The sequence below is a fragment of the Pinus tabuliformis genome, chromosome 9 (genome assembly GCF_031772625.1).
Source record: "Pinus tabuliformis cultivar Carrire ecotype Pingquan chromosome 9, CPIR1, whole genome shotgun sequence".
Taxonomy (NCBI): domain Eukaryota; kingdom Viridiplantae; phylum Streptophyta; class Pinopsida; order Pinales; family Pinaceae; genus Pinus; species Pinus tabuliformis.
In genome coordinates this window covers 1025312242-1025339703 of record NC_142307.1, presented here as the reverse complement: position 1 = coordinate 1025339703, position 27462 = coordinate 1025312242, and the positions used below count along the sequence as shown (strand labels likewise).

General features: G+C 38.5%; 1 protein-coding gene across 2 annotated transcripts in view; it reads right to left on the bottom strand.

Annotated features, from left to right (window-relative positions):
* LOC149152198 (smr (Small MutS Related) domain-containing protein) overlaps positions 1 to 27462 on the bottom strand; it is a 254098-nt gene that overhangs the window by 188672 nt on the left and 37964 nt on the right. For both annotated transcript variants that reach the window (XM_089442988.1, XM_089442987.1), the window contains exons 4-5: positions 14639 to 14818; positions 14138 to 14263 (exon numbers count right to left, since the gene is read on the bottom strand). In XM_089442988.1, coding sequence (XP_089299114.1) covers positions 14138 to 14263; positions 14639 to 14818 — 306 coding nt within the window. The remainder of the gene's footprint in view (positions 1 to 14137; positions 14264 to 14638; positions 14819 to 27462) is intronic.

Sequence of the window (27462 nt, the reverse complement as noted above, 5' to 3'; positions counted from 1 at the left end):
GGAGGACCACCATTTCCATTTCGAGCAGTGGGAGCATTCCTCTTTCCTTTGTTGTTGAACCTATCATTCCTTTGATTGCCATTTACTTTGTAGTTGTTGTTATTATTGTTATTATCTCTTGGAGTATCCTTCTTGTGGGGACACTCTCTAGCAAAGTGGCCAAACCCTGTTACAATTGAAGCATATTTCTTTTCTTCCTTCTTTGAATCCCAGCTTGAACCCTTGATCTTGATTTCTAGGACCAGCATTGTTCTTCCTCTTAGTATGAGCTGAGAAGCCGGTAGGATTGTTTCCATTTGTGGGCTTGTCTCTTTCCATCATCCTTATTTCTTCTTGAGTGCATCTAGCCAATAACTCATCAAATCAAGGAATCCTGTCATTGTCAAGGATGGTAGTGTTAAACACATCCCATTCTCTTGTAAGGCCTCCAAGAGCAATAAGAGTGAGCTCCCTGTCACCAATGACCACTCCAATAGATAGGAGATCATTCTTGATTTCGGTAATCCTCATGAAGTAGGATTGAATGGATTTTCCTCTATCCATCTTGATGTCTTTCAACTTGTTCTTGAGAAAGAGAACTTGATTTGCATTATTTAATTTGAACATCCCAACCAACTTGTCATACCTCTCCTTAAATGTTTCCAAATCAAAAATATAGGCAACCAAAGGCTTGTGAATAGAATCAACAATAATTTTCTTAGCTTTAACGTCACCTTTCTTGTACTTTGTTTGTGCACCTACGGATGCATTTGACGGAGGCTCCACTACTCTTCCTTTGACATAGTCCATGGCATCATTTTCTTCCAAAGTAAAATCTAGACACGTCTTCCATGCATGATAGTCGGATTTGTCCTTAAGTTTGTCGTCATTGGGACTAGTTCCAAGTCGTCATTGGGACTAGTTCCAAGTCCTTCTCCAACAGCTTCCCTTCGTGATCGCTTCTATTTTTACTCTTGCTTGGGATTTGTCTTCACCTGAGCTTTGATCCCATGTTAATTTTAGATAACAATGGTATGTTTTATGTTTTAGCACAATTTACTTCAATTTTCCTTATCAGCCATCACATTAACATAATCACATTGACAGTAAATGCAGATAGAACATAAAAACATGTGTAGAAGACATGCCAAGACAAGAGGACACAAGATTTGGCGGATGCCAGGGAAAAACCCCAATATGGGGAAAACCTTTTGATCAAATCTTATTATTCAATAGTTCAACAGAGAGAGGGACTACATAGATCAAATTCACTTGCCCAATACATAGTCAAAACAGCTCTGTCAAAATCAGCAGTCAACTGCACCCCTAACCAAAAAGTCAATGCTGGTCAAATCAGCACCAAAATGTCCTCCAAGTAGCTCGGTCAACAGCAATCCAATTCAACCTCCAAGGAGAATCAAAGTTAGCGCAAAACAGTTCGGTCAAACCCAATCAAAGGAGAGAGAAACATTGTTGTAATTCATGCGGTCAAATCTGAAGTGAACATTGAAGTCAACCTGGTCAAAACACCTCAGAATCTATGCCCAACAACTCGGCCTAAATAAATCGGAATTTTTCCCTGAAGATCGAAGTCAAACTTGGTCAAAAGAGCCCTGGTCAACAATTGGTCAACGCTACTTTGTTTCTTTGAAATTCAGCCTGTCCTTGTCCTGAAATTTTCAGCCTCCTGCCACACGTGTGAAGAAGAGAGAGGTTGTCCCCAAGCTATACGAACCAATCAAGAGAGGAGAGAGATGATGTGAAGTGTTGAGTGATGGCCAAATGAGAAGAGAGGTCACTCCTATTTATACTTTGTTGAGGGTGTGGAAACACATCTATTGGGCTTCTTGAGCCTACATTTGATTGAAGCCGACCTTGACAATTTGTGCATGACAGAAAATAAATTCAAAATTCCACTTCTGCTTGTCAGAATGAGATGATCTTTATATCAATATTGGACCTCTCGAAAAGAGGAATCCAATGCAAAAATCATCTCCATCATATGAGTTGTCCTAAGGTAGAATTTGGCCCTAGTTGCCAATTTTAACATTTTCACTTTTAACACTGCATTTAAATTCCACATTCTTCTTTAATAATTCCAAAATAGGTTTGTAATCTCAACGAAGTTGGGAACAAAGCCACTGATAAAGTTTATTTTGCCAAAGAAGTTGGGAATTGAACTACCTTCTTATGTGGGGGTAATGTAATGTTCCCAATTTCGATTTTTCATCTAAGGTGGTTAGCAGAGAGACTTGGGATGGTGCTAAGCATAGCACAATTTTATAATGCGAGTTTGGGGGACGATTTTTGGCTTGAGGGGCTCAGGTGAAAAGACAAATTACAGCTCCATGTAATGTGGGGGGCACAAGAGAGAGAATTCGACCAAGAGGGATGTGAACTTGTGGAGTAAAATATAGAAAAAGGGAAGTGCGCACTTGTGGCAAGGAAGAGAGAGAAAGAGAAAGAGAGAACTAGTGGAAAGTGGGAGCCACCAAAGGAGTAAGATGACAGCAATTATAAATAGAGCAAGGGGGCTCTCATTTGGATATCTTGGATCATTTTAACTTTCATCACTAGTTCTCTTGAGCTGCTAAGACAAGACAACCCGTGTTGTTTAGCACAAGGATTTCCCGAGCGGGAATTCTACTTTACCTTCAGTGAACTTCGTCACCCTAGGAGAGCGGAGAAGAGTCGATCCAGGGCTTTTCTGGGAGCCACAACACAAAACATTTATCAATTGGTGGATGTTTTTCCAAGGGCGCAAGAGGAGAATTTAGTGGGACTAAGAAGAGCCAACAAGAGTCGAAATTTGGGCCAGGGATTTTGCAGATAATTCAACCACCAACAAGGTGAGTTCCTTGTTAGTTTGCAGGGGTGATTTGGAGGAAATTCTTGGGGCCAAATCTAATCTTTCCAGCAAGTGCGCAAGAGTTCCTCGAGGTGGATTCACAAGGGTTTAGAGGAGAATTGAGGAGAGATAAGAGCTGGAGCTAGTAGGTATTTCTCGAAGGAGATTTTCAAGAGTTTTGGGAGGCTTATCGAGTTGGATTCAACATGTATTCAACAGAGCATTTCCCAGCAGGGCGTGTTGCTTGACAAAGAGGGAAGTTTGCACTCTTTAGCGATCGCGAGGGATGTTAGAACTCTCTAGCAATCACGGGGGATGTTAGATTCACCCAAACGATTATGGGTTTTTGTGGGTTTATTGGGAAACCCCAATTAATTTTGCAGGAATTTCCAAGCAGTATTCGGGCCACAAAACCATTTTCCTACAGCGATGCGTTTTACTAGTCAGCGAGTAATTCACATCCCCTGGTGGGCTCGAACTTGGCTTGGAGTTAAGCCAAACAATTTCTGGGCTTGTCTGGATTTCTGGTGAGGAGGTTGTCTACAAAGTTTTAGCTCATTCCAGGCATTTTTCAGAGTCGAATCAGCAATTCCATTCAACAGCCAACAACAAAATTATTAGGGCTATTCACAGTTCATTTTGGGAGCCTACATTTGTTCTGGAGCCAAGTTGTATCACCTAGGTTTTTCCTAGCTTGCATAGCAGGCCCAGGTTCTATCATTCCTTGCCATTTATGTACTTAGACTTTTGTATTAATAAAATGGCTCAATTGTTTGGCGCATTTTCTTGTGTATTTTATGTGTATTCCTGGAATTTTGTTTACTGTCGTTGCTTCCTTGTTTATGTCTCTGTTTATTGCTATAAATTTCAATTTGGAGTATTACAGTAGTATCAGAGCATGATCTTGGCCTGTTGTGGGGAAGCCAACAAGATCAAGGAAGAGTTGGGCATGCATGCATGGTGATTGGCAGAGCTATAGACAAACCAATGATGCAACGGAGCATATAGGAAATCTGGGACGGTATCTGTAGAAACAATGAGATGTTGGCCCAGCCGAGGAAGATGATGGACCAATAGCATCTTCCTCCTTATGACAGAGACACTAAAGGTGTGCATGCCATGGGAATGAAGCCATTTACATCATATGGGGAAGTCCACAAAATCAGTGTACCAAACCTCCTCAAAAGGAGTGGACACGATAGGGGTAGTTAGAGGGTGAGACCAAGAGGCACTTCTGCTAGCGGAGACCTGGCTTTAAATATCATCAACCTGAGGAGGAGGTTGAGCATGAGGTTGAGGACATGCAGGATGGTGAGGAGCACATAAACATACCCAGTGTGGCACAAGAGTCATCATTGTCGGAGACCTCTTTGATAGCACCAGTTGACACCTTGGTCAAGGGAGTAGAGAATACACCCATAGAGCCATTTGTTAATGAGGTGTCGTTCCTAGATGAGGTGTCAAGAAACACACAGGTACCCAGAACCATGAATGAGTTCCCAAACAGTAGCCAACTAGAACATCATGGAGAACACATAGAGGGACATGAGCTAGTCGTGGAGGGGCAGTCTTTGACTCATGTTGAGCCCATGGTGGAGGATGACAAGCAGACATGTTTTGGGCCAGCCGTCAATTTAGAGCAAACAGATGCGCAAACAATCAGCAGAGTTGCACTATGTCCAAACAATAGCTCTCTTCAAGCATATATAGATGGGGGTTGCAGTATTGCTAGGCTACCTATGCACAATGGAGAGATAGATGTAGAATTACCCCGATAGATATTATGTGTTGACCAGATCAGTGAGATGAGTCGACATGAGATGTGTTGGGGGCAGCATTCACAAGATGGGGGGCTAGTTTCATGTACAGGAGCTCGTGCTTTTGATCCTTCCCTTGGGGTTTGATGGCAAGAGATTATGAGTTGGTACCAGGTGGAGTGGGCTAGGCATATGGAGATCGCCATAGGCCAAAGTGAGAGTCAGCATGCGAGTTCAGGCATCGGTGATACTGGAAGCCCAGGTTGGCATTGGGATCCAGATGGGACTACCTACCATTTACCAGACACACAGATTGACTATGGCATTGGTGGTATAGTTGACTCAGTGGTCGAGCGCAAACATTCGCTAGAGAAGTTTTAGTAAAACTGGTGGCCAATCAATTTGTAAGGGGACTCCATGGGTCATCTTGTTATGTTGGTTGTGCATGGGGTCGAGAGATGATCAGCACACTCTGGTAGGATATTGTCAGAGGAGGTGGCATTGGCAGGCCACCAGACAGTACCTTGTATGGGGCTGGGGATTCTCCACAGTTATGTGGGGCACAAGGGACACGGAGGAGCAAAGCAGTGGTGGCATCACTATCGATACATCGGGAGATTCACCTCTCAGGTCCCCTAGGGAGGATTTGGTGGGGAAATTCATTCATCAGAGGGTATGGTGATGCGACGGTGGAGGTGGTGATGTCGAAAGGGTGCGGGCCAACGCGTATTGTCCTAGCTTTAGGTCATGGCATCCAGTGGTGTGTAGGAGCGTACAGCATTGGGCAATGGTTTGCAGGTGGGTATGGAGATGCATGGTGGTGTGTTGTAGTGTGTGGGTTTACGCTATGGAGTAGGAGTGACTCACATCACATTGAGTACATGCGGGGAGTGTCAGGTATAGTGACACAGGCACGATATGAGACAGTACAAGATGGTACACCAGTAGCATGGGGTATCCAGTGGTGTACAGGGATATGCCGCAGTGTACAGTGGCATGCCAAGGAGTACAAGGGTACTCTGTGGTATGCAAGGGCGTATGGTGTTACACAACGGGATCTTGGAGTGTTGCCTCCAAGGAGACTTAAGGGCACACCTTTGGATGTAGTTCGCCCAAGATCGATGAGGACACAGATGAGCGACATTTGATGATATCCATGGGGACTCACACACTTGTCCCTCTTCTACATCGCTTGCAGGCACAGATGATTTGGTTCTTGTCCTTTAACACTTTGGGCATGAGCAGCAGGGTGTGGGGAGCTCACCTGAGATATTTGGAGGGGACTCAGTGCACCAGGGGGTATACTTCTCAATTGTGGCATTGGCTGAGGGCACGAGCTGACAAGTACAAATTTGCGGAGTGTGATTTTTCGCGGAGGTAGCGTATGTTCCACCCTTGAGTTCACACTTAAGGGGATGCATGACACATTTTGGGCAAGGCACTCTGAGGTGTCATAGGAGAATATACAGCAAGTGGTTGACCTTTCTTACAAGTAGATGTTTAGTCTCTAAGCAGTATTGGGGTGCACTACCAGAAGACAGAATAACAGATCCCATGGTGTGGTATGGCAGGCGCAAGGTAGATTTGCATGCATTAGATTGATTAATGATGTGTGGAGTCTATATATCGATTACATGCAGGGAGCAGAGACGTGGGGCAAGTGGATTCCGGTAGTCGTCGGGACTACGCTGTAGTAGATCTGGTTATGGGATCTAGGGATTCAATTGGCTGACAAGCCACTCCATTTCGTGAGGAGCAGGACCATAACAGAGGGTGATCTAGCTCACTTTGGGGTTGACACATGGGGGATCGTTGAGGCCTCCATTGTATGGCGAGGCAGGCTTTTCCAGTTGCAGCTCAAGATCGAGATTAGCAATGGATGAAAAGTGTACCCTAAGGGAAGAAACATGTAGCCATATGTTTGGTATATTTTCTCTTGGGCTACCTAGTGTGTTGGGTTGAACTGTGATGAAATATTGTCCACATTTTGTTGTTGTGAATTAATATTTCAAATCAACCTGAAGGTTGACATTCACAGAGACTAGACCCAAGAACACAGAAATTTTTGCACAAATAATACTCCCCCATAGATAAAGAAGCATTGCTCACAAAAAATTACCAAATCAACGAGTGCTTGGTGTTGAGAAATCTAGGGCATTCAAAGTTAACAAATTCTTTGTTTGATAATTGCTTATGATGCACTTTTACTTCTTTATCATATAGTCTTTTCTTTGTTAGCTTATTAATGTGTTCTTTCATCAAGACAATTACCAAAATGCATAATCAAAAGACAAGTGACACAGTATGTAGGCTTCTTCAGCCAGGGCCAAAACCTCTCACCTCTTGAGAGGAAAACCCGATCAAAATTCTTCTTCTAGATCTTCAATTGATAAGTACCAAGACCATGACACAGACGCTTGACCCTAGTATCCTCCCAAGAACCTTGTCACCAACCTTGATGCTCTGCCTATTCCTTCCTCTGCCTTTCTTCTTGATCTTGAACAGCTCTCCTTGGCTACTTCTAGAAAAACTCGGTCTCTATCCTTCTTACTACTCCTTTACTTCACCTAGAGAAAATTGATCTCTAGGTCTTTACTTCGACCTTCCTAGAAGAATCCTCTCTTGTTGCCCCAGAAGAAAGTCTCCCAAACTTTGCTGCTCCTTCTTCGCACTCCTTTTAGACATGTTTTCGTACCTTTCTTCTACCTTCTCTTTGCACTTTTCTAGTTGAGAATAGATCGAATTGCTTGTCCAAATTGAATGTCTCCAAATGAGGCCGAGTTGGACTACTTATACACTTCTTCACTTAACCTTTAGGCAATTGGAGTTAGGCCGACTTTATCTAGCAACTTCTTCATCGTTTGTAGGCCAACTTGAAGAGGTTAGGTGACAAGTTCTTGAAGGATACTTTTACATAGACAAGATGACTTTTTACAAAGTGTAACATGACTTCATTACATGACAATGACTCTTACATTTTATGGCTAAATGTCAAACAAAATCCTTGCTCATGAAACCCATGAAGCAAGTCAATAAAATAATTTCATTTTTTTTTCTTATTTAAATCTCATTACATAAAATCATATTTACATGTCATTATGAAGACTGAACCTAGTTACACTTTTCATCACTCCCTCTTAACTAGGGAGGTATTCATAATGGTACTTTGACTTTCTCAATCTAAAGAATCTCTCATAAGAAGAATTCGGATTTGTAACTCATTTGTATAGCATCATACCAACCAGCATTGTTATATAGCAAGGCCTTGACTAACAGCTCTATCTCTCCACAAGATCAGAGCACAATGTTGGCGAGACCAATGATTTATAGACATACCCATCATTGTCTCTCTAGGAACATACTCCAATCGAGTTCACTTAGGATATACTCCATAAGGACTATTCTTTTCTTGGACTCCCCAGTCCCAAAAGAATATTGGTCCTCCACGACTACTCTTTCATGGGATGCCCTATCTCATCCCCTAAGAGCATCGGATGCCAAATGATTACACAATCCTCCATTCTGTCTTCCCAAGTGAAGATCAAAACAACATGTCTATCACTCCTTTTTATACCAGGAGGTTTTATTCCATTAAAGGAATGTACTCATTCCTATCATAGAGGAATGTACCTAAGCTTCCAACTTAGGAATTTCCAAGTTTCTTCCAAGTAAGAAACTTCTTCTCAGGCTCCCTCTTAACTAGGGACCTATCGCAGCTCTTCATGTGGAGATCCTAAAACAACCAGCTGCATGAAGAGCTCCTTCCTTTGATGTCATGAATTTCTTCTTCGCTAAGGAGTCTTCATCCTTTGGGAACTTCTATATATAGGGCATAGATCATACATCACTTTTATTCATGAGTCAGTCATGTCCTCAACTCATCAGAAAGTGATCCATCAGATTCTCCATCTGGCTTTGCTTCATGTCATTCTGCTTTCATGCCATATTTCGAAAGGACATTACATCCTTCTATATGATCTGCTTGGAAGTCATTTACAGATCTTCCCTTCGACAGTCCTACATGAGCCCAACCAGATGTTAGTTTAAATATACTCAATCATTTCAAATCAGAATTACCTTCGTGATGATCTTTCACCATGACATCTTCTTGTAAGTATCAGCATCCTGTATGCAGATTGACATATCTCCCACTGATATCCTTTGTCAAGGGTCTCTATCTTTTTCCGACTTCTATCAGAGTCTTCACATCCTTCCGAGAGATCTTCTAGTCAAATCTTCTTGGACTTCGAATGTTGAATGCCTTTTACCTTCGTTGCATATTATCATGATCTCTTCCTATCTCTTCTCTCACACTTCATTCCCAGGAGCTTCCAATCATAGTTCCTTGATTGTAGTCAGCTTCCTCATGATTCATGTGAGAACATAGTATGTTGATTTCATCTAGTGTGACTTATGCTTTGCTGCAATCCTCCGGAGGAGCAAATCCTTTCTTCTTTTGATCCTGTTTCCCAATATGGAGATAGTGATAAATATTATTTGCAACCATATGAGATGACTTTTATAATATCCTATGTCAGCATAGATACCTCATCTTTTTGTCGGTCATCCAGACTTCTTCATTCGAAAGGACTTTATTCTTCAGGGTTACTTTCCTGTCATGTCATCATAACACCATTCCTTGAATCCCACAAGTTGGAATTCCTGATGAAAACCTTTTGCTTCCTTTCTATATCAGTGAATCCTTTGATGAGAATTCTATCATAGAAACTCAAGGATGTTTCATATCCTTACCCGGCAGATGATTTCTTCTATGATGATCTCAGTCGATGATGACCTCTACTTCTATAAATATTAATGAGGTTTCCTAAGAACTTCCTTGTCTTTGTAATCAGTAGGATTTGTACCAGACATAATTTCTATTTTCCATGTCATGAGCTCTTCTAATGCTTCTATCACGATGCTTCTTTCTAACTTGATGCATCCTATCTTATTTACATTACTTCCTATCTATAACTTTATAAGTGAAAAGAGCCTTCTAATGAAGAATACCAACTTAGTCATTTTTTTGCTTCTTCCTTCTAATGCTTCTTTGTCTTTGTTTCTTTTACTTCATCAATAGAATAGTCTTCTTCCCTATCCCTCTTGTGATTAGGACAGTCCTTTCCGTAGTGCCCAAAATTATTACAACCATAGCATCTTTCTTTAGCCATGCTCTTCTTTTTCTTCTTTGGATTACTAAACTTTCCAAATTTTTCCTTTCGTCTTGACACTGTTTGTACCCTTCCATTTGATCTTTCATCACTTTCATTCTTCACCCTGTCTTCCTCTGCCTTGCAGAGAGACCATAACCTGATGAATGGGATAGCTTCCTCTTCCCTAGTGGCAATGAGGTTACCTTGTTCATCAGTTAATGCATTTAGAATAACGGAGATTATTTCGTTATCAGATACTATCTCTCCTAGGTCCTTTAATTGACCTTTTATTTGAGATGCCTTAGAGAGACATGACGATATCCCTTCATCCTTTGACACCTTCAATTTATGAAGATCAAATCTAAGTGATAAGATCTTTTCTATCGTGCTTCTAGAGAAAAGTTCTCCCAACTTATCATATATTTCTTTAGATGTCTCCAGCTTGGCTACATAGGAAATGAGTGGATCTTTGATGGACTCCTTGAGAATCTTTTGAGCCTTGAGATCCCTTTCCATGTATTTGGACAATGCATGTTCTTCGAATGGCTTGAAGACCTTCCCATGGACATGATCAATGACTACATCTACTTCAAGGACAATGTCTATCCTTCTTTTCCAAACAAGGAAGTTTGATATCCCAACCGGCTTTTGGTCTTCCTTAAAACATGAAGTCATTTTTACGAGATTGTATTATAATAAGAGGTACTTACTTGTGAAGATCAAATCTTCAACTTGATGATGAACTTGTTGCTTCTTACTTCAAATATTTTGGTGAGGGAGGATTGTCTTCTATGAGACCTTTTGCTTCAATAAAGAGAGGATTGACTTTTGATTCAGTCTTGCTTGATTTGAAGAGGTTCCACTTCCTTTGATGATGTGATGATATCTGAAGTGATTCTAGGGTTTCGGTCTTCTTCTTGCTTCCTTCGATCTAGGGTTTCTTTGATGTAGATATTGAACTCATTGATAGCCTTCGACTTGCTTTGATGTTTTCTTTTGAAGATTGATTCTTGTGTGTCAACTTGCTTTGACTGCCCCTTCTTGTCTTCAGCACCTAAGCTCTGATACCATGTTGAGAAATCTAGGGCATTCAAAGTTAACAATTTCTCTGCTTGATAATTGCTTGTGATGCACTTTTACTTCTTTATCTTATAGTCTTTTCTTTGTTAGCTTATTAATGTGTTCTTTCATCAAGATAATTACCAAAATGCAGAATCAAAAGACAAGTGACATAGTATGTAGGCTTCTTCAGCCGGGCCAAAACCTCTCACCTCTTGAGAGGAAAACCCGATCAAAATTCTTCTTGAAGATCTTCAATTGATAAGTACCAAAACCATGACACGGACCCTTGACCCTAGTATCCTCCCAAGAACCTTGTCACCAACCTTGATGCTCTGCCTCTTCCTTCCTTCGCCTTCCCTCTTGATCTTGAACTGCTCTCCTTAGCTCCTTCTAGACAAACTCGGTCTCTATCCTTCTAACTGCTCCTTCTCTACTTCCCCTAAAGAAACTCGATGTCTGGGTTTTTACTTTGACCTTCCCAGAAGAATCCTCTCTTGTTGCCCCAGAAGAAACTTCGTTGCCCAAACTTTCGCACTGCCCAGAGGAAACTTTGTTATTCCTAGAAGAAAATATCCCAGAAGAATCTTCGCACTTCTCTTTGTTGCTCCTTCTTTGCACTCCCTTTAGACCTTTCTTCGTACCTTTCTTCTACCTTCTCTTCGCACTTTTCTAGTTGAGATTAGATCGAATTGCTTGTCCGAATTGTATGTCTCCAAATGAGGCCGACTTGGGCTACTTATACACTAGTTCACTTGACCTTTAGGCCGACTTGACAATTGGAGTTAGGCGGACTTTATCTAGCAGCTTCTTCATCATTTGTAGGCCGACTTGAAGAGGTTAGGTGACAAGTTCTTGGAGGATACATTTACATAGACAAGATGACTTTTTACGAAGTATAACATGACTTCATTACATGACAATGACTCTTACATTTTATGACTAGATGACAAATAAACCATAAAGACTCTCAATGTGAGTCTTGACTCAAAAACAAAATCGTTGCTCATGCAACCCATGAAGCAAGTCAATAAAATAATTTCATTTTTTTTCTTATTTACATCTCATTACATTAAACCATATTTACATGTCATTATGAAGACCGAACCTAGTTACATTTTTCAACACTTTGTACATTGCATCAATGACAACAGTAGAATGAAAATATGACATTGCAGGAATTATTCAAATCTCTTAAATTTTACACAAATCTACATCCACACCCTTTTAATCTTGGTTGGATCAAGAAAATAGACAACCAACAAAGGTGGAAAAAATATGCATCGTCACCTTTGCAATAGTGCCCCTAATTAACATTGTGGATTGTGATGTGGCATTGTCATCTATGCAACTACATCAATATAATAGGTTGCACCAAGACAATACATCAATTCAAATCTTCATCCATGATTGTTGAGATTTGAGAATGTTGCAGTCCAACTTGCCAATAACACTTCACAAGTCATTAGTTAAAGACACAAATAGCCTTCCCTAATGAAAGGCAAGACATTTTTCATACACCCATGCATTTGAGAAACCTAAGGATCTTCCTCCCTCAATGCTATATGACCTTCCAAATTCCATTGATCTCTTTCCAGGATTTCAACCCTTGAATGATTCAATATGTTCTATACACAAACTGTTCTTCCTAATATACAAAAATCATTAGGAGACATTCTAAAGCAGGGAGGATACCTAATAGCACATCACTAAAAAAGACAAGTTGAAGATTTTCATGGTTCCCATCCAATTGCACTGCACCACATCTTGTTGCTCCTCCCCACTCGAAAACAATACAAATGCAATAAGATCAAGGAAAATCTATTGCTTTGCAGAAATGAAACAAAATAAATAAATTATATTACTTTATGGGAGAGGCCAAATTAGGTCAATAGGACTGTATAGTACCACAAGTAATAATAGCAATAAAGCAATCCCTGGAGCATCTCCAAAGAGAATAAACAAAGAAAGAAAACCAAAAACCTAATAGGGTTTAAACCCAGACAGGTAAATCCTAGACCATTTAGTAGAAACCCATACCACAACAATGTTGAGAGGCATACTTCCCAAAACACAATCTAAGGCTCTTCAGAAAAGGAAGGCAATCCTCACTACATTGAGATGGAGAAATACAAAATCCAAAAGCACAATAAGTTAAAATCCATCCATCAATATCGAACTGGATGAGCTGCAACTTCTAAAACATAATAAACAGCAGTTGTTACATCCAAAGGAAACCATTCTAAGTGTTCAGCATCCACTTCCAAAGCATTTTTAAACACCAAGACTTTCAGTATTAAACAGAAGCAAATCATTAAGTCCCTCGTCAGCAAGAAATGCAACAAACAGTTGTAAGCCATGTTGATTTCCTGATCAACTTTTGACCAGCAATTCCCTCATTTATAACAAAAGTTGCAAACAGTTTCCTTCTTGCTGAGGAAGGAAAATAATGGACACTTTAGTCTCAGACGTCAGAATTTTATGCCCATCATTTTTTGTAAGTATCAAATGTTTGTATTTTAAAAACAACTATATATTCAGCACTTATGTATAACTACCATTGATGTGCAAGGAGGAAATATAACTGTCAGAATATTCTTCTTCAAAAGGTAAATTACAGAATAAGTGTCAATTCCATGTAGATGACATTTTTGCTATGTAAGGCTACCATCTTTCAATAATTGTACAGGCTGGTTTTTCTATATTTAATATCGCTTTTCTCTTGAGAAATTTAGACCTTTTTGCATGCAGTTAAAAGATCTTTTTTTCGCATCTTACTGTTCTTCTCATACGAGACTCGTCATATAAGCATCCATGCAAACCCATTTGACTTTCCACCTAAGTGTAATCCTGCTTGGGCCTGAAGGAATGTAAATTTCTGCTTCCAACACCATTAAATATTTAATAAATATCAGGAGTACAGCAGGCGTTTATGGCATTCTCAATCACCTTTTTTGGACCAGTTGTCTACTTGTTACAGATTCACATAACATGCAGCAAGGAAGGTTGGTCAAGAATTATATAAAATACCATAATTATGAGAGACCCACAAACAACTCAATACTAAAATATGACAAGCACGACAACTGAATTCTCCAATTCATTTCTGAAGAAAGAATATCTATTTACTTTACTTGCTTAACAGATTTTAAAATTACAACATTTCTTCATTTCCTTGCCTATACTATTTTTTTTATGAATGGAACTATGTCTATATATTCCTATAAACTTTAAATTTATACAATTGTGTATTCTACTTCTTACAAACCACCGTTTATGGTATTTCTAAGCAGCTAAGGCATGTCACGCTTTACCTTTAGGGGTTATACGCTTGAAATTACCTTTACACTATTCTTCTCTATATCAGGTTGTTGTCTAACACATTCTTCTTCCTTTATTCCAAATGTGTTCAGGTTATCCTTTTCAATAAGAATAGATAGCGCCTGTTCAAAGTCACCTTCAGCTGCCTGTTCCAAAAGTATTTACAAGGTAGGTACATCATTTTAATATTTTTTCCTAAAACATATACTTTCATTGAAAGCTACTCATCTACCTAGTCTTTACACACGAAGAGACTTTTATAACCATCGTTATCAAAACAAGAAGTTTGATTGGAATATGAATTGACATGCACTGTACTCAATAGAATGAATAAGATTGGTGAGAAAATAAACATAAATGGTTTTCCTGATCTATCCCACATATCAGACCACAAACATTATGGGACATATCCTAAAGCATCTCAAAATACGCTGCTCTTCATGCCTGAAGTACTTAAATGATTGGTAGATCTGGTATTTGAACTGCTTCAAAAACCATTAAATTTCAGAGAAAATAATTACCTGGCATGCTCTCAAGATCTCACACTGATCTCTGTCTGGAAAAGATTCCGACATTGCTCGAAATGAGATTTCAATTAACCCCTCCTTCTCACTACTGTAATCTCCACTTGATGTACCAGAAGAGCCATCCTTGTGATGAATTTTAGATGTTGCCGCCATATCAAGTAGTCTGTTTAAGCTCTGCCATATAAACAGATCCATTTTAGAAAGTTCAAACTTTGTCTAGATCAAAAGTATAATCACACAGCATACGAAAGGTTCAGCAAAACCGTGATGTTACTGGCATGTGATGATAAAAAAATATTTTTAGAAATACATATATTTATGTACATACTAAAAAGGAGAAATCAAAGAGCAGAAAGGTGTATATAAGGAAACTTGTATCCTCTTCCTCAACACTAATAAAGCAGAAATAAAATCAGACGAATCTAGAGCATCTGGAGACCAGTTCAATCATCTTTTTGTTGTATCAGGGGGGATAGGTATGTGTGCAATTATTGGCTACAGGCTACTTGCTCACTAAAGATGCCAAGACTCTCGATGCTGGTGTGTAATAATTGTTGCATCTAAATAGCATTCCAGTCAAATTGTGATTCCATAAATAAAATATGATGGAATAAAAATTTGTTCTTGATTTTGAATTGAATCCTTTCATTTAAGATGTATGCAATAAATTAAATTAATACATAGCTTCTGCAAACTATGGAACATTTTTCAGCTAGTTTTTTCTTTGAAAATGTATGAGAAGCATGTTTGGTGACATTGGCATCGTTCAGATTGCTATCACCATCTAAAACCTTGGTTGTCATTGGAACACTCAAGCACATTTCTTTGGGAATAACCATCTAATTTTAGCATATGATGGTCCCAACTGAAGAGGGTGATTTTAATGTCTGATTAATTCACAAGGGGAAGCAAGTCGGGGCACACTGGCCTCATGCTTCTTATATCTATTGTCACATCCTTAATAGTCCACAAAGACAAGTTCTCATAGATAGTTCTTAAGGTTAATTCTCATAACTTCTATGTCTATTAGGTTAGAGACAATTGACATAAACTATTAGATTTACATATTCAAAGATTACAGTACAGCCTACAAAAGACAATGAAAGATAAGTGTGAGAGTACCCTAGTGACTCTTCATTCAACCAACCTATATATATATATATATATATATATATATATATATATATATACACCATTATCTCAATGATACCTGAGAATTGAACTTACAGAAGGCATCTCATCGCCTTAAAAACTGGGGCTATACTATAGCATATCATAACCATCCCAAAATTATAATTAAGACCAATCAAACAATTTTGTCACAGCCCAACATCTTCTTCACCCCTAAGGTCATCACACATAATAGGAAAAAAAAGTGGGACTATACAATAGCACATCATCACCATCTGAAAAACTAGCAATATGTTATAGCACATCATCACCATCTCAAGTTCTCAACATTAAGCCTAATCAAACAATTTTGTCACAGTCCAACATCTACTTCACTTCTGAGGTCATTATACATATGGTAGGAAAAAAATGACCTCTTAGCTTAAGATATATAATTAGAAAAAAAAAATTCCGTCAGTGGACACTCTTTTAATATGATAAACAAAAAGATTTTTACATTAAAAGGGTTTCCTGGCATTCTCTTTGTTACCTGCTAAGTTGTACATAGAAGGATGTGAAGACCCCATGGCCCAATGTACAAGGCACTCATCCATTTTTTTCAAAAGTCCAGAAGTCAACACGGCATCTATGGCATATGCCCCTTTTTCTCTCTCCTCTCTCCACATTCTCTCTCTCTCAAATTCCACAACCCCTATAGGGAAACTGTAATAAACGTTGCTAGCATGATGAACTTTTGTAACAGGCTTAGGCGACTTGGGACCCAGTTACCGGTTAATAAGTGAGTCCACTCAAGTGTTTTTTCACTCGACCAATTATCTTCACTCTTTCAGCGATAAATAATTAGTTGAGTTTTTTCACTGAATACCTCCAAAGCTGGAGTGCGGTTTAATAATTGGGCCTTGGGTCCGTCCTAATGTCTAGGGTAAATGTATATTACCATGCTAGGTATCCAGAGTCTCGCGGAATTGGACTAGGTCTTTATAGGATCTTTTAATTAATTAAAATTTCCCATGGGATGGGATTTTTAATTAACTCCCTTTTATGTAAAATTGCAAATAAGTGGATTTAGGACATGTTGGTGGCACATGGATACTCGAAATTTGTGCTCACAACCCCAACATTATCCTAAGACCACCTTTGCAGGTCAATAAATGACTATTCCCCTTGATAACCCACTTTCTCTAATGTTAGTGACAAAAAGGACCAAAAATATCAAAAAAATTAGTACGTGGTAGACATTTATTATTTTTCCAAGTCAGAAAAGACAAGGAAAATTATGTGGCATCGAAGTAAAGTCAAGGAGCAGTTAGAGGCCTGATATGGCAGCCACCTCATCACACAAATTGTGGGCCTCAAGCAGGTCGAGTTGACTGCCTATTTTCTTGGGTCGATTTGCTTACATGCCAAAGTCGATTTCCTCTTGGAGACACCACAGATTACATGGATCAGTTAGCTATTTGTTTGCTTGATTTTGTAGTGAAGTTCATCTCCACCTTCACCTACACATTTCTCCACTTGTTATGCTGCCAGCTTCCACACAGTACACTCAACAAGGAGAGCCAGTACGCTAGCAATTCTAGCGACTGCACGCAGCAGACTAGAAGACTCCGTGCAGCTGATATTTGGCACATCTGTCCACACTCCAGTTGAGGATCAGTTCATTGGGAGATCAGTGGGATATCACTCCCACTCAAACTACATGTCGCAAGAAGCTAAACTAGCACGCATGTCTAGGATACAAGCACAGATTGGAAAAGGATAAGCACAGGCCAACAAGGATTCCAATTTCCTACAGAAGTTCGACCTCAACACTTGATCAGTCCCTTTTCCACTTAGCAATTCGACTTGCCTTGGGATGATCACCATCTATGCCACTTGTTTGACGCACTCTCATTGTTTTGCTCCCATTTCTTGTATAAATAAGCCTTTTGGGCTCATTGTTGCCCATGGTTGGAAGCTCTATGCTTGTGCATAATCCAATGAAATACATTTGCTATCAAATTTCAATAATATTGAAAAGGCTTTGGAGGTCTCTTGTCTTGTTTTTGTGGTGAATGATCCTTGGCTTATGAGATAACCTTGTGTTTAATCCATGATATTTATGTGTTTGTTTCTATAATTCATTTCACTAGCTTACATTAGTTTTGTATCTCAGCCTGAAGGTGCTATTGTCTAGGGAGGACAAGCTACAAGTATTTGTAGTTCCTCTTAAACTCTCTCTTATTCTAGGCTTGATTTAGACTTGCGTGTTCTCAGTTAAAATACAAGTCCTGCCATTATAATGGCAAGCTCTCTCGGTACTAATTGTTGTATTGTATGAATTTGGTTTAGTGTGTGAGGGTTACCAAAGCACCTGGAGTTGGGGATGTTGTTGGCTAAACTAGCCAACTCCAAGCTAAACAAGGAGCCTACGATCCAAGTTCACTTGAGCCCATCCTAGGACTTTCAAGAAGACCAAAAGAAGAGGCTGTAAAGAGCCCATATCACTCTTTCCTTCCATCACTTTAAATTCATTATTCCTCTTGTTACTTGTCTATGTGCAAAAATTGAACATTTGAGCATCTAAGGCTTTGTTTTGGTTCGTTTTGTCCAGTAAGGGACCAAGTTTGCTTGGTTTTCTTGGGCAAAATAGAATAGTGTTTAGAAGATATAAATTGACAATATCATTGAGAATTAGATCTAACAATGTTGAGCTTTTCAAGCTGCTCTCCATGCTTTTATTAGTCGCTTGCTAACTTTCTCCTTCACTGTCTTTTTGGGCAGATTTGTGGGCAGCAAAGATTGTCCTTTGGACTGTCTCTTGGGAAAACTTGAGGAAAGCGAAGACTGTCTTTTGGGGGCTGTTTGTTGGGGAAAACTTGCAGACTTTTGGGACTGCCTTTTGGTCGATTTGTGTACAGTGAACACTTTCTTGATTCGCTCTTTTTTTGGCATAGCTTTGGAAGGGAAGAACACCGTGGACTTTGTGTTTGATTACCAAAGATAAAACACTTATAAAGCCACCAAATTTCAACCATTGAGTCCTCTTTAATCTTCTTTCTCCATCAGAAAATCCTTCAAGGATTTCCCTCTTTTGTAACTTATTGAACATCTCCCATTTGCTTATAAGGGAGTTTTATGAAACTTATTGTAATTTTTGTTATCTAACTCTTGTAACTCCTCTTCAGAGGTGATCACTTGTAGCATTTGTTTTGTAATTACTTTCTAGCTTATAACATTTGGAAAAGAGCACCATTCCCCTTTTTATGGACTCATTTGTGAGCTCTTTCCAAAACCACTCTTTATCCCTCACTTTCAGTAGGGGAATATAATCTAATAAAAGGCATTTTTTGGGGGGGAGTTAGGGGATTTTTCCCCTAGGAATCCCCTTCCCCATTTGCGGAAGACCCTTGTGTGTTGCTTGAGTGGCTCTATTTTTGTGCCATCTATCAAAAGTAGAGTAGATTAAACACTATGTACATCTAATTCTTCATTTGCAACCTGTTATATCTTGTTTGATTTGCTTTTCTTTACTTGCACCATCTTTCCATTTCAATGTAATATCTATTTAGCATAGGCATTTACTTTAGTTGCTAATTTACTTTACATTCAAGCATTTCAACTAGATCTTTACTTTGCATTTCATTCTTAGAGAAATAATATACCTCCAACCTAACTGGTTGAAGTAGTAATTAGGAACCCTCCATCCCCTATTGTCTCCTTACTCTGAGATCCGGACCCAGACGAGGGGAAGGTCTAGGGAAGGGAGTTACTTTGAAACTTGTTTGAACAATCTTTCAATCTAATTCACTTAACCTCAAGTGATAAACTAACTAAAGTTGAAACTCACCAAGAACATCTCACCACATTACAAAGAAAGGTTTGTACTTGGGTTTATGCTTCATCGCTCTCTTATTTGGCAAATATTATTTATTTTGGGCAATCATTATTATTTCAGGTATCAAATTGTTGAGCATCTCATTACATTTTCAAGTATTTTCAATTTATTGTGCTTGTTAGTATCTGTTATGAAACCAGCTCAAGAAAAGATAGAAAAGATAGATCAACGCCTTAGAATTCAGCCTCTTCGAGGGGGCAACCTCCTTTACATTACATAAATGAACAATTCTTGGATGATACAAATGAAAAGACCTCCTTTCTATATATAGGAGTCTAAGGGGTTATAACATAATCAGAGCCGACATAACAATAATAATGTAAGGGCATAATAATAACAATAGTGGGATTCTATGGGGCACAATAGTAACAATATGGGCACTACATGGGTACATCAATATAATAAGTGGGTTATACTAATAACAATAAGGGGTTACACTAGTAGTATAGGGGCCTAACATGCCCCTCTCCTTCAAAAAGCGTTGTCCTCAACGCTTGAGTAGTTCTTGATGCTTCTATATAAAATTCTTGTCCTCCCATGTGGAATATTCAGTGGGTAAGTTCTTCCACTTGATGAGATACTCTGAAATTGATCGATTTCGTAGCTGTCGGGTTCTTGTTTCTGTGACTGCTCCAGGTTCCAATATGATTTTTCATTCCTCTTCAATTTCTGGCAATATTGCTTGAATTGGGATCTTTTGCAACTTTTGAATAAGTGGCCATACTTCTTCGTTCTTCTTCCATTCATTCGTTGCTTCGTTTATCCAATTTGGTTGGATAATATAAATAGCATAAAACAATGCTTCCACATGCTCATCCTTGAAGTGTCTTCCCATTCAGTAAGGTCGCCATTTTTTAAGTGCATGTAGTATTGCCAACATTTCCTTCTCATAAATAGCTTGCTTGAGATGTAGCAGTAAAAATACCCAATCACTTACATCAAAACATTTTTCACTACGATGTTGATCTACCTGTTGTTTCATTTGATTTTGCACCGAAGTGGCGTTATCCTTTAAAAGTTGGAGAACTTGTTGTTGATGCTCGATATGATCTTTCTCTGCTTGAACCTTTTTCTTCTTGATATGTCCTTCTATCTTTTGAGGAGTGGTAATTTCTTCCAGTCCTTTACAAGATATGGTCGGATTCATTTCTTGATGCTCGATGTGATCTTTCACTTCTTGAACATTTTTCTTCTTGATGTGTCCTTCTATCTTGATAGTTTGAGGAGTGGTAATTTCATCCATTGAATTACAAGATATGGTTGGATTCATTTCTTCTTTCTCGATGTGATCTTTCACTTCTTGCACCTTTTTCTTCTTGATATGTCCTTCTATCTTGAGAGTTTGAGGAGTGGTAATTCTTGCCAATGCTTTACAAGATATGGTCTGATTCATTTCTTCTTTCTCTGGGGTGGTGTCCTGACGTATATCCTCTTCTTTTGATGTTTCTTGATCCTTTTCTTCCTCCTCTTCATATTCTATGTAAAATAATTTCTTCTCAGCACACCTATGACCTTTAGTGCATTTGCTATCACAATTGTAACAAAGCCCTTTTTCTCTTTTTTCTTCCAATTGTTGTGGTGTAACCCTTGTAGGTTGTGGAAGGCTGAGAGAAACAACACTTCCATCTTTATAGTTGTGAGGGGTATGCTTCCTGGTTTCCATAATTTTGCTTTCCATTATGTCACAAAGCCCTTTTACTCTTTCCAATTGTTGTGGTGTTGCTCTAAAGAAGGTGTTGCTCTTTGTATCCTCATAATGTGCTATCATTTCCTCCGTCAAAATTGACCACGTAACAAGTTTTTTACGAGAACAAAGCCCTTTGTACCATAAAAATTGATCTGGTTCTAAATATGAAGATGCAATACATACCTTTTTTAACAGTTGTACACCATGTATATCAAAATATTGCTCCATCTGAAGTATCCAATTTACCGGATCCTTGCCATCAAACTTCCTCATCTTGCTTTTTCTTGATTTCAGGAGCTCTACCTTGAAACGACTGTAACTCTGTACTTTCGGATCTTTAAGTTCTGAAATTGTGGCCTGTAGTAGCCCTCTGTGTCCTCTTTCCAATGCCACAAGTCTGATCCAAATTGGATTCTCCAAGAAAGAGTTATGAATAATCTCCCGCAGTGACCTGATTATAGACTAGTTCAGTAGAGCGAACTTGTATGAAGTGCCACGTGTCACTGTTTCAACCTTTGACTCTGAAAAATATATAAACAGAAACTACAATCCGTCCTCTTTCTGTAACTTCTTACGAAATTTCAATCTGATGCTCAGAAAGAAAGTTATGACGATTTTCCCCAGGTCACCTGTTTTGAGTGTAATTCAAGATTCTGCAAAAAGACCAACTTCCTCAGATCATATCTCCGAAAATATCGCGTAAAAATCTCTGAAATTCGGACCCAAGGTTCAGCGTCAATTCTTCTCAAATGGGTTTTTTTTGCGACTTCTGAAACGTCACATAAAAAAAGTTATAGCGAAAATTCCACGATGACTTGTTTGGAGCAGCGAAACCCTAGAATCCAAAAGCTCTGATACCAAATGTTATGAAACCAGTTCAAGAAAAGATAGATCAACGCCTTAGAATTCAGCCTCTTCGAGGGGGCAACCTCCTTTACATTACATAAATGAACAATGCTTGGATGATACAAATGAAAAGACCTCCTTTCTATATATAGGAGTCTAAGGGGTTATAACATAATCAAATCCGACATAACAATAATAATGTAAGGGCATAATAATAACAATAGTGGGATTCTATGGGGCACAATAGTAACAATATGGGCACTACATGGGTACATCAATATAATAAGTGGGTTATACTAATAACAATAAGGGGTTACACTAGTAGTATAGGGGCCTAACATTATCTTATTGGCCGCTTTCACCTTTAAAGGCATTGATCTTTTGGGGAATCTTTATTTCAAGCATTGCTTTTCAAAGTTATCATCTTTACTTGGATCATTTGCTTAGCAAGCACTTATTGTAGAAACACTGAGAGGGGGGTGAATCAGTATTTCATTCAATTGTTATAATTAGTGCCAGTTAAGATTTTCACAATTACAACCAGAAAGTAAATAATAAGAATTTTATTAGGAACAAATGAGGACACCAATCCTCTTTTTACAATAGAAATAATGTTAAGGGCTCAACCCTTCAATCCACCAGCTCCAACCTATTGCCATGCTCCAACTTGGGCTTCACGAGGCTCAACCTCATAAGAGTGTTCAAAGCTTCAAGTTCTTCACTTGTTCAAGCCTCCAAGTTCATCATTGTTATAGGCTCCAGGTTCTTCACTGCTCAAATCTCCATACTTATCACTGAGCACTTTGAAAAGTGACTGTAACTCTGACCCTGGAGCCTATTGACCACTATGTGTCAACGACCCATAGCAGTACACCCCCTTTTTTCGCAAAAGGGATAGCACCTAATCAATGTGTCTTTGTTTTCCAGCTATCATCATCAGCTTGATTGTCATGTTATAATGTAAACCCATTCTGCATGTATGTGATGTAAATAATCTCAGCAGATTCGTGTCATGTATGTAATTGCCTAGGTAAACCTACTTTTATGGTGATGATCTACATTCCGAGAGGTTTTTTGTCTCACCGATCCATTCTCGAATGGTCGGCAAAGTTTTCCTTCAGCCTTACCCCAAAGCCGAAATAAATTTTGTCACCAGGATCTTAGGCGAATCCTAGTGTTATAGATCGAGTTGTGTAAAAGTGATTTGAGAATAATCCTAACTATTTGGTTAGGTTATTTTATTACAAATTGCTTAGTCTACTGGATTATATTTGTGTCGCAGAAATGGGTAGTCTGTGAGGGTCTATTTCAGATGGGTTTTCCCCCTTGAGATGTAAAAAGTGTAAAAATCATGATGTAAAGTGTCTTGAGGGTTAGAAAAATAATTTATCCTCTCATAGGTTAATTAATTAAATTTTCTGGACAAAATTAATTAAAATCATAAGCCAGAAATTTAATTAATTATAGCTCCTAGGTAAATTTAAATTTTCCAAAGGCAAAATTCGTGGGTCCTTAAAATTCAAATTTTAAGAGACCCAGGGACTAAGGTAAATTGATTATTTTGCTAAATTTTAGGCCTTTGGTCCCTAGGGTTAAGTCAAAGTCAAAATTTTGAAGAAATTAATTCAAAATTTTAATTTTTGAATTAATTAAAATGCATTTAATTGAAAATTTCGAAATTTCCTCAATATTTAAAATTTCAACGGATGAGATTAAAAGAAATTTTGATCCTCATCAATGGTCGAGATCACTTTGACAAGGATCACTCGAACTAGCTGTTGGAAGATTTATCTTTAAATAGGGGGTCAGTTGTCAGTTGAGATCATTCGATCTTTGAGTCGTGTGCTAAGTGAAAGCTCTCTTGTAATCTTCTTTTTTAGCAATAAAGAAAGACTTTGGGGTTAATTTTTGCTTGTGTTACTCTTCATGGAAATGCTGTAAGATGTGTTATTTTCATGCATAGATTTCCTTGCAGCCATTGATGATAGCTTTTTGAAGAGTGGTTTGAGCACAGGTATCTTGCTCAATCACTGGGGTTTAAATGGTAATTTAAGTTTTGAATATAATAGCAGGTATCTCTATTAAATATGAATTTTATTATCGTTTTCTCGCTCTACGTTAATGGTTGAATTGAGTTGTGCAGGAAATTCTTGATTTTGAGATCATCGGGCGTTCGGGGAAGTTTTCAGTTGGACCAACCAACTCCCGATTTGTATTTTCTGAAGAGCCCAGCTTGACTGAATCCTGGGCTTATCATGAGAAGTTTTATTGTTGATGCATGAAGGGTTTTTGGCAAAGCACCTTTGTTTAAAATCAAAATTTCAAATTTTTCTGTGCTAAATTGATAAATCTGGCTTTTAAGAGCCTTAGATTATCAGATCTGGGAGCAGAGTTGGACTCACTCGCCAGATCTGATAGATCTGTTGTTAAGGACTTTAGACTTTTGTGATCCATAACATTGTTCAGAAACTCTTCGGCAAAATCACATAACCAATATTTTGTCGACGCGTTTCGAACCAACCAGTGTGGTTCATCGTCAGGACGAACTTGTCCTGACGATGAACCACACTGGCTGGTTCGAAACGCGTCGACAAAAGATCTGTTGTTCCTGTGCATAGATCTATAATTTTTGCTTTTACTTTTCTGACTAAGGTTTCTAGGGTTTCATTTATTTTGTATATCCAAGTTCTTGGTGTTTGTGTTTTCAGGTACAAGTTGCAGATCTGAAGGTGAAGTTTGATTTTTGAAGCCAGATCTAGGCCCTGGAGGGTAAGATCTGTCCTCAAAACCAGCTTTTGCAAGGGCATTGTTTTGCAGTCCAAGGTTTCAAATCTTTTCTAAATCTGGAGAAAAATTTTAAGGGTTTTATTAATAAATCCTGAAGCAAAATATAACGTTTTAATCTGGAAATTTTAGGGTTTTTGGGCAGCGATTTTCCATTTTGTTCACTGCCTGAGGTTTTTTCAGTAGAATTATTTTCGAAATTTACTAAGGGTTTTCGCTGCCGTGTGTTTGATTCTTCTCCTTTGTTGTCCGAAAGTGTCTATCTCTCTGTTGCATCTGCTGATCTTTTCAAACTTCAGGATTTCTCTGCTCCACGCAGATCCTTTCATCCTTCCACTACCCACGCTATCCATTTCTCCCGCATGCTCCTCAAGAACTGCGTCTTCCTTCACGCACTCCTCTCCTCACCTGCGTCTTTCTCTTCCCATTTCCGCAGCCTATCCCCTCTCTGTCGCTGCTCCTATTCTAACCCGCAGCTACAGTTCCAATTCCGCCTGTCCTCACGCTGCCAACCTCAGCGTGCTTTCCCTCCCTCGGCTTTCCCTTGCACTCTATCATCTGCCCGTCGAGCAGATCTTCTACTGTCGTCGTGAGTCCTTCCCTCTCCATCGTTGCTTCTTCTCCAAACGCATCCATTTGCTCACCTGTGAAACCTGCAACAAACCCTCATCCCCGTGTCCTTCTATCTTCGTTGTTTGCTCCTGCTCTATCCAATCATCCGTCGACCTGCGTAATCCCTTCACCTAGCCCTTCTCCCTCGCAGCTCCCTTCTTCCTCACGCTGCATCACCCGCTAATCTCCAAAAACGCATCGAACTGCGTCTCTCCTCTACTGCCATTTGAAGCCTCATCCCTGTGGCTCCCTCGTTGTTGTCCAAAGCCAAATCTGCAGCTTAATCCTTCACTACAGTCGACCTGCAGAACCACAACAAAACATTTCGACCCTTTTTTTTAGTTTGTATGGTTTTAGTTAGGTTAGCGTATTCATAATATTTTTGAGTTTCATTTGATTTTCGATTTAGGGTTAAACATCTTTTGGTTTTTTTTATATTTTTAGTTTACGTTAGTTCTTTTATTTAGATTTTAGTTTAGATTTTTTATTTTGGTTTTGTTGTTTATATTACTTAGGTTAGGTTTCATTAAAAATAATAAATTCCGATTTAGTTTTGTTCCTTTTTTTTATTATGATTTCAAATTTTAAGTTAAAACTCTAAAAACAGTAAAAAATTCCTAAACATTAAAAAATCATAAAAAAAAATAAAAAATCTAATCAAAATCCTAAAAATCCAAAACATAAACTAAAAATCATTAAATATCTAAAATAGTTCATTAAACGTGACTAAAAAACATAAATCGAAATAAATTTTCCCACTTAAAGATTTAAAAAAAAAAATTATGTGGCCTTTGGCCCATTAAAAAATTTTAAAAAAATTATTAAGCCAATTCGATATGTTTTGGTCATTTTTAAAAATGAAAAACTTTTATTGATCATTTACCGCATTTAATCTTATTTAGCACATTGAAAAAAATTTCCTAAAGGACTAACTAATTTTGTCAAATTTATTTTATTCCTTCTTGGTATCTTTTGTTCTAAGGATAAAATCTAAAGGTGAACTTTTGTGGTATTGGTATTTGTCATTTCTCTATAGTTAAATGTGCTTAATTTTTATATCTAAAGATTAACTATTGGAAAGTGGTGAATTTCCTAGATTTGGGTCACTAAGCATAATCATTTAAATTCTAGGATCTAAAGTGGTTAGCATCTAAATTTTATGGTTGTTTAAAGTATTTGAATCTCTTAAAATTTAATTGCTAAGACAATGTGCATCTGTTGAATAGCTTGCATCTAGCTATCGTCATTGCTTGGATTATTTAATGCTCGTTACATTAGACATCTTGCAAATATTTTCAAGCGATTGTTAAAGAGTTTTATCGTGAAAATATAAACAGATTTCATATCTCTGTTCCTAAATAGCAGTTACTAATCAATTACTTGGATCATTGACTCCATAAGGCACTGGTATTAATCATTTAAAATCTAATCAAATTCTAAATCTTGCTAAGCCTTAATCAAGTACTTGATCGCCTCGTTGTGTCTCCCGAGCCGATTGATTCCCAGCTAGTTCTTCTTTATTCCTTTTTTCCATAGGGTCTACCCCCCTTAGCCTACTGTAGGGAGACAGTTTAAACGGAGAGCTTGGGGATCAAGGTGACAGCCCCTAATCTGAGCGTTGTCGCGGTGCCTAGACATTCTGTGCGACAACAGAGCCTATACTGAATTTTGGCCCTTTAACCGAAATCACAATGCGAACTTCACAAAACAGAGTTACCAAGATACAAAAATTCCCAATAAATTCGCTCTGTAAGAGTGACTGTTCTGCAATATTAGGCTAAAGGTCCGAGGTATATGTTTCTTCCACAATCTGAGCAACAAGTCCCAATTTATATAGGTCTATCTGAGCTCCACAGGTAGCAGTTACTAGTCCAACTGTTC